This window comes from Condylura cristata, unplaced genomic scaffold (genome assembly GCF_000260355.1).
Source record: "Condylura cristata isolate star-nosed mole 26May11 unplaced genomic scaffold, ConCri1.0 scaffold00015, whole genome shotgun sequence".
Taxonomy (NCBI): domain Eukaryota; kingdom Metazoa; phylum Chordata; class Mammalia; order Eulipotyphla; family Talpidae; genus Condylura; species Condylura cristata.
Window position 1 is genome coordinate 4,688,187 of NW_004567116.1, and position 7,542 is coordinate 4,695,728.

A 7,542-nucleotide genomic window follows, 5' to 3' on the forward strand; every position below is an offset into this window, starting at 1 on the left:
TTGTGCCTGATCTATGAAACCTGGAGGTAGCAATGACCACAGCCTCTCCCTGGGTCCCAGAGACCCCAGGTTCTGGTTACTCAACTCTATTCTGGAAGGATGAAGGCGGGGGGGGGGGGCTCCCTGTGCCCCCTCCCCTGCACTGCTAAGGCGCCCACCTGTCAGACCCTTTAAAAAGCCCCCTGGGCCCCAGGTGAGGGGCCTCCCCTCAGCTCGGTAGGGGGAGCTGGAAAGAGATAAGTAGCTTATCTGAGGTCACAGAGACCTCAAACAGGAACCCCGAAGCCCCCGCACGCCCCACACCCAGCCCCACAGCCCAGTCCTCACTGGAAGGTGCCGTCTCGAGTGATGGATCCCTGCGGCCCCACCTGGACGTCAGGGTCAGACACCAGCTGGTTCTCATAGATGAGCTGGTCACCAACCACCTGTGGGGGAGGCGGCTGGGTGAGGCCCTGGGGCGGGAGGCCCCGGCCCCAGAGGCCCCGGAGGCCCCGGCCAGCCCCTACCTGGAGTGTGGTGCCGCAGTGGGTGAGAGGAAAGCGGAAGGCCACGAACGACCCAGTCTCCTGGGCCCGGGCGCAGCCTCGGGGCGCGAAGGCCAGGCGGATGTTGTCCAGCGAGACCCTGTGGGCCAGCGCCGTTTCCTGGGACACCACCAGGACCACGTAGCCACTTCTGAAGCACTGGACAGTCACTGGGGCAAAGGCAGACCAAAGAGGCAGAGCAGGGCTTGGGGTTCAGCATCCATGCGCCAGGGGAGGTTTAAGTGTTGACCTCAGTGCTGAGACTGGAATTCCCATCCTCTACTTGCTGGAACAAACCCTTTAGGGATCTGGTGGCTTCCTATGCTTGGGACTAAAATAGTTGAGCTAGGACAGACCTAGTTATCCAAAGTGGGGACTTCTAGGCTTAAAGGTCGGGGCCTCTGGTAGGGGGGTGGGCAGACAGTGCTGGGGCTAGAGCTGGGCCATGTGGGCAACCTGTGCACATGCCTCCGGTGCAGCCTGTCCTGCAGAGCTCCCCGGGCACAGGTGTGAAGTGGCTTCAGCGTGGAGGGGGTGGGAGGAAGCACCCTATAGCTTCAGGCTTCTGGGGAACGGGACCCAGTTTGGTGTACAAGCTGTACCTGTGTTGCCGTAGTAACAGGGCATCTCCCTGCTCTTGTCATAGCAGCAGCCGGCCTGCTGACAGGCTGCCTTTGAACTTCTCACTTGGCAGGGGATGTGCCCAGAGGCCACCTGGCACTGGTCCGGGGTCAGGTGGGTACCTGGGTTTGGCAATAGTGTGGCGAGGACATAGGTGGAGCCCAGCGGGCAGCAGCTCTCCGGGGAGAAAGAGGCAGGTGGCCTCAGCCCAGCAGAGGCCTTTCAGGCTGCCCCTCCCCCTCACGCCCCTCCCCCACAGGTCCCGGACACAGGTGTGCGTGGAAGCCCCACCTACCTGCGTAGGCTGGGCTGTCCCCTTCCCAGAGTTCCCAGGTGCTCCACTGGGGCTGAGTCGGAGTGGGGTAGGTGGGGGCAGCTCCGGGGGATGGCGAGGCCGGCTGCGGGACACTGAGCTCTGGGTATGGCGGGCTGGGCAAGGTGCGGTGAGAGGCAGGGTGGAGGGACTGAGCAGAAGGGGTAGAAAGTGAGGACGTGGCCAGCGGTGCAGAAGGGGTAGAGAGTGAGGACGTGGCCAGCGGTGCAGAAGGGGTAGAGAGTGAGGACGTGGCCAGCGGTGCAGAAGGGGTAGAGAGTGAGGACGTGGCCAGCGGTGCCTGGCGGGGGCCCGGCATGGAGGTGAGGTCAGCCTGGGGGCAGGTCATAGTGACGTCTCTGGTTGCAGCTACACGACCACTGGGCAGAAGGACTTCTATGGACACCCTCAGGTGGAAGCGGCCTTCCTAGGGGTGAGAGGGGGTAGGAGAGCGGCAGGTGTGGTCACCTGTATCCCGGCAGAGGAGAGGGCGGCCAGAGCCAGCTGGGCTGGGGCTGGGTTGGGGGCAGGTCCCAGGGCGTACCTGGGCGCTCGGTTCCTACTCTTTCTGACCTTTGGGGTGTCTCTCTAGCCTGACAATAAGGTGCTCCCCAGCCAGGGACACCCCCCAGCACGTCTACCTTTTCCAGCACGTGGCAGCCTTTGTATTCAGCAGAGAGGACTGTAGGCCCCTGGGGCGTGGAGGTGACCCAGTGGTAACAGATGGAGCAGTTGTTCACCTCGAATAGGTTCCCAAATTCATCTGGGTGAGGAAGGGGAGAGAGTCCATGGGAGGGGTCAGGGACTCCGCCCGAAGTGGCTGAGAAGACCCCTGCGCGGAGGGAGGGTTCGGCCGCGTGGCTGTGCGGCCCAGCAAGCCCCTCTGCCCCTGCTCAGGCCCCCGTGAGGGGAGGGGCTGTAACTGGGCTCAGGTGCCGGCCAGCTCCAGGTCCCTGTTGAGGGCGCCCAGCCGCGGGCATGAGCGGAAATTTGAAGATGGAGCAAAGAGGAGCGGGGACCGCAGGCCCCAGCCCAGTGTTCTACACCAGCTTTGAGACTTGGTGACCACATTGACCGGCAAGGCGCAGAGGCCACGGCAGAGTGAGCGTCTCAGCCCCTGCCATGGGGGCAGCACAAGGATTCAAGCCTGGGACTTGCGAGAAGAGCGACTGAGCTTTTTGCCAGGTGAACTGGTGGTTGTGGTCACTTGCAGGCACCTGCCAAGCTTCACTCACTGCCTCAGCCCAGCGGGGCCCGGACACCCGGCCCAGCACACCCAAGTCTTACAGCTCCGGAAACGCGGGCCCAGAGACGTCAGGTCAGCTGTTCAACGTCACGCAGCTCACAAGCCGCCGAGTCAGAGCCTGCTCCAGACCCACAGCCACTCCCCCACCGCACACCTCAGCCCGGTCCCTGCCGCTCGGGCACTCTGCGGGCGCAGCCTGGACGCCCACGGGCTGGTTACAGACGCAGAGGCCGGGCCCAACCCAGTGGACCGTGGCCGGGGACCCCTGCGTGCTCCTTGGGTGACCTCCCTGGAGACGGGGTCTGCAAGGCACCTGCCCCCCACCCACTGCACCCTGAGAGCGCGGCCTCTGCTCTCCCTGGCCCCACTGCTGGGGCACAGTCCAGGGAGGTGGACGCGTCCCGGCTCAGCCCCACTCACCCATGGCCTTGAAGTGGACGGTGCGGCCTGGTGGGGGGTACACCAGCAGCTGCATGCCCCTGGACCCGCAGTCATAGCGGTAGCGGAGGCGGGGGGGCCCGGGCTTGGAGTGCGGCTGCTGACCTTGCCCCAGGGTGGCTGCCGGCAGCAGCAACAACAGAGCCACACAGTGACCCCAGGCCATGACCTGGCTCCGGCCCTCAGCTGCAGCAGCGTAGACCCACGGCAGCCCCCGCAGGGCTGGGGCGCAGCCCTTATATGGGGGAGGAGCAAGTGGGAGCTTCCAAGGGCTAAGGGCCCCCACCTGGAGGAGCTGCTGGCCCAGGGACGCTGGTGAAATTCCTCCCCTGAAGGCTGGGGAAGGCCCCTCCCAGCCCCAGCCCCAGCCCGGCCTCTCCGCTACCCCTCACCCTGGCTGGCTGCGCAGCTGGGGTCGGTGCTGGCTGAGCTGAGTGGTTCTGGCTGGGGCTTTGGGAGAAGGTGAGGCAGCAGGAGGGTCCTGGGCTGGGCTCAAGGTCAGAGGCCATTGTCTGTGGAGTGGGCCCTGGGGCCACTGGGAACTGCAGGGATGGGGTGGAGGAAGGCTGGACAGGGGGACTTGACAGGGAGACTTACCCCCCAACCAGGGCTTTGCAGGCCCCCAGAGCAAGCTGGGGGGCCCTCCTGCCCTAAGAGAACGCAGGGAGAGGGGCTGGGTCATAGCCACCCATGGCCTCGCAGGGCATCGACCTCTCCTGGGGTTAAGGCAATTAGTAAGGCCGCGGCTGCTTCTAATAAGTAAAAGAGCGCTAGTGGCAGGGAGTTGCATGGTGGCGTCCTGGATGGGACCCTGGAACAGGCAGACAACAGCGTCAGCACTGGATCACTCTGAAGGACACACCGGGTAACATAAGATGTCAACTGGGGTGGGGTGGCCAGCTGGCTGTGTGGGTTATCTCAAATCTTTATTTTTTTTGAGAATGTGTTTTCCTTTTCTCCTTTCATTTTTATTTCTCAGGGTTTTCCCTCTTTCAAAAGTTGGGTTTTGGTTTTATTCCTGCCCCCTCAGCTTCCTGTCAATCTAGAACAGTTCTAAGTAATAAAGTCCACGAAGAGCAGCTGTGGCAGGGGCTGGGGAGCTCATCAGCCCACGGGGAGGCCCCAGGAAGGGCAGCGGTGCCGTGTGGTGGCGGCTGGGCAGAGGCTTCCACTGGGACCCAGCTGAGATGCACAGGGGGGTCCCGGGGTGGCTCTCTCTGGCTGCTGGGCAGGTTGAGATCAGGTGCTGCAGGTGGGGTGAGGCTTGTTGAGAGGTACGTGAGCAATGAGCAGCAATGCAGAACGGCTGCGTGCTCAGGGGCTGGGGTGTGCATGGGGGACGTTGTGTTGAGGCAGGGGAGCTGGGGGGAGACAAGGGTAGAGAGAGGCCCCTGAAACCAGGGGGTCAGGCTGGTGGGGGCTGGATGCTGGAGAGGGGCAGAGGGGGGAGGACAGGGCAGGGCGGGGCGGGCTGATCGGCAGGCAGGGGAGGGCCAGAGAGGGCACTCTGGTGGGAAAAAGGGGGTCTTCAACTTTTTGTTTTGAAATTGTGTCAGATTTACTGAAAGAATTTTCAGACATCCTTCACCCCTATATTGTTCTTCAAATATTAACATTACTTTTTTTTTTTTTACATTTTGGGGTTCTCTCTGTGTATGTACTGAAGGCTGAGCTGTTTCCCAAAAGCCAATCTGATCCAAGGTTGGCCATGCTCCCCTTGGCCCCCCCCGAACCCCCATTCTCTGGCTCTCAGGCCCCTGGCAGTTCTGAGACATGCAGGGACAATGGTCTGGCATTGGGCTTGGCTGGTGTTTCCTGGGGAGCCCCGGGGGGAGCCCCGGTTATGCGGAGTGTGCGGGCACACCACAGCCCGGGCGCTCACCCAGCACGCTGTTATCTTCTCACAACTCTGGAGCTTGGAAGTCCAAGGTCAAGGTGCTGGTCTGCTCCTTCTGAGGCCCCTTCTTTGCTTGCAGATGGCACCCCCAAGTCACTGTCTTCACACAGTCCCATTCGGACATACTGGGGCTGACATGGTCATGGGGAGGGGACTCCGTCCCCCCGGCAGAGGGGGGTTCCCACAACGAGGTGTCCTTCTAGCTCATTCTAGGCTCTTCTGACCACCTTGTCCTCTTACTGCTGACCCACCTCAGGCGGCATGGGTAGGGTGGGGTTGGTGGTCGCTCCCCTAGAAGTTTTTCTTTGTGGTTGGTATGTATCTTACAGGGGAGGGGGGAGTCACTCTGAGATTATGCAATCCTCAGGCCCCTCAGCAAACATCCCCCCAATCCCATCACTTCTTTATCCCTGGATGGGCTTTTTACTACGCAAAAACTTTCCTTGGTGGGGTAGGTTTAAACAATGAGGAGCCGGGAAACCTGGTTCTCTCTGGTGCTCCCTGCTCAAGAGCAGGGGTCCCCATCTGCATGGTGGGGGAAGCATGATGATGCTGGGGGTGCAACCAGAAAATACCCATGTTGGGGGTAAAGGATGTCCTGAAGGAACTCTGCAGAGTTTTGTGGACTCCACCCCCTACTCCAGTCACTGAAACTACAACTCCCAGTAATGGGGAAAACTGTGAGGACATAAGGGTGGAGCGAAGCAGGGGTATCTATCTATCTACCTATATATATAGAGAGAGAGAGAGAGAAAGAGGAGCCATGTGGAGCTGAGGGTGACTCTCTCTCTCTGTCCCTTGGCCTTGTGGCTGGTCGCTCGGCTCTTGACCAGCTTTCACTGTGCTATCGGGGTTCCAAGTCAGCAGAACTGGTAGGGTGCTCTAGTCAACTTGTAACTCGCTCTTGCTTTCTCTGGATTGTTCCTTTCCCTTCGTAAATAGGCCCACCGTTGACCCTCTTTGTGTGTGCCTGCAGTACAATTGAATTTTAAGCACACAGGTGAGGACCCACAGACAGGCAACCCAGTTCACATTGGGGTGCCCTGGAACATCCAGAGAGGAGGTTTCTAACTGACTGTGGACTTGGCTATGAGAAAAGCCAGCGTCCCAGAGGAAGGGTCAGTGGGCTTCCCCTGGCCTGGGCAGAAGGATGCCTGAAGCCCCCGAGGATGTGAGTCTGGCCCTTGGCTTTGATCTCTCCTGGAGGCTCGTGGGAAGCTGGGCTTGGCCCTGGGGTGGAGCCCAGCCCCTCTGCTCACCTGCAGAAAAGTTCCTCACTGTGGGGTGGGGCATGGCTTCCTCGCCTGTATGGTGGGCTGGTGGCCGAGTTGGCCTGCTGTGAGCACAGCCTGCCTGGCTTCTCTGAACACATGCAGTGACAGTGCCCCCCTTTCACCCACAGACTGAGGCTTGACCACGGTTCCTGCCGGCTGCCTTCTAAGCCTGGGGCGGTTCATCTCGCTCTTAGGTTTTCATATAGAAAAACTGGATCTCAGTTTCTCCATCTGTACAATGGGATAAAATGAGACCAACCGTCCTGGGGAGACGTGAGGCTTAAGCGCTCGGTGTTAGACTTCTCTGTTTTGTTGTACCTGAATCCCCACCATTTTGTAGCAACGCCCCCCCCACCCCCGACTGAACACGAAGAGTAAACAGAATAAAATTCTAACGGCCCTTCGGAGTCTTCCCCACCTCTCCTTTTGACTAACCTTTACCTTGAAAGTGTTTCTCTCCCGTCAGTCGCATTCCCAGAAACTTGGAAAACGGATGACGTCACATCTCTGCAAAAATTCTCTGCGTGTCTTTGCTGTAACATCAAAAACAAACATCTGTGAGGGTGATGGGCCGGAGGAGAGACTCGGGCAGGGAGGGGGGATCCCCGGCCTCCTGCCTTTTGGGGAACCAGGTTTTAGGGTTCTAACCCCGCCGACTCCCTTGGTGGCCACCTGGAGTAAACATGCTTTGTGAAGGGCTTCCTGTGGCTCTGAGTTTCCTGTGGCTCTGAGTTTGGCTTTCTGGGAAGCCAGCCAAGGCGCAGCTTGGTGGCTGACGGGCCAGGCGGGGTGGGGAGGGCACTGGGGGCCGAGAGGAAGGGTTGGGGGCCTTTCCAGGCGGGGCTTTGATACTGCGGCCCAAGATAAGGAGTTTATGTTTGGTTTCTGGGCTGGCACTGGCACAGAGCTGCGAGAACCCCTCCCCTCCCCTGGGGTGGCAGCAAGAAAGGTGCTTTTCATAGGTGGCTGCTTTTGAGGAGCACCTAAGCTAGGGGTCACTGCCGCAGACCATGTGGTCAGAGGGCTGGAATTTTCTGTTTTCGACTGTCCCTTTCCCTGACCTTGGAGGGGGAGGCAGAGGGCTGGAGGGTCAGTTCAGTCCCCAGAGGTCAAGGATTTAATGTCCCTCTGAGGTCTGAGGGCTTTGTAAAAGCCCCAGCCGGATGGAGGGCAGGGAGCTTCAGGCTGGGAACATGTGGAGTCTGGGGCTCTTCCACACGCCTGCCTGC

The 7,542-nt window shown here is 60.4% G+C and overlaps 1 protein-coding gene across 1 annotated transcript in view; it reads right to left on the reverse strand.

The window, feature by feature from the left end:
• Nucleotides 1-7,542, reverse strand: part of ZP1 (zona pellucida glycoprotein 1 (sperm receptor)) — a 14,925-nt gene that overhangs the window by 3,680 nt on the left and 3,703 nt on the right. The window contains exons 2-7 of the mRNA XM_012725157.1: nucleotides 3,125-3,377; nucleotides 2,100-2,221; nucleotides 1,441-1,885; nucleotides 1,127-1,267; nucleotides 507-694; nucleotides 328-425 (exon numbers count right to left, since the gene is read on the reverse strand). Coding sequence (XP_012580611.1) covers nucleotides 328-425; nucleotides 507-694; nucleotides 1,127-1,267; nucleotides 1,441-1,885; nucleotides 2,100-2,221; nucleotides 3,125-3,377 — 1,247 coding nt within the window. The remainder of the gene's footprint in view (nucleotides 1-327; nucleotides 426-506; nucleotides 695-1,126; nucleotides 1,268-1,440; nucleotides 1,886-2,099; nucleotides 2,222-3,124; nucleotides 3,378-7,542) is intronic.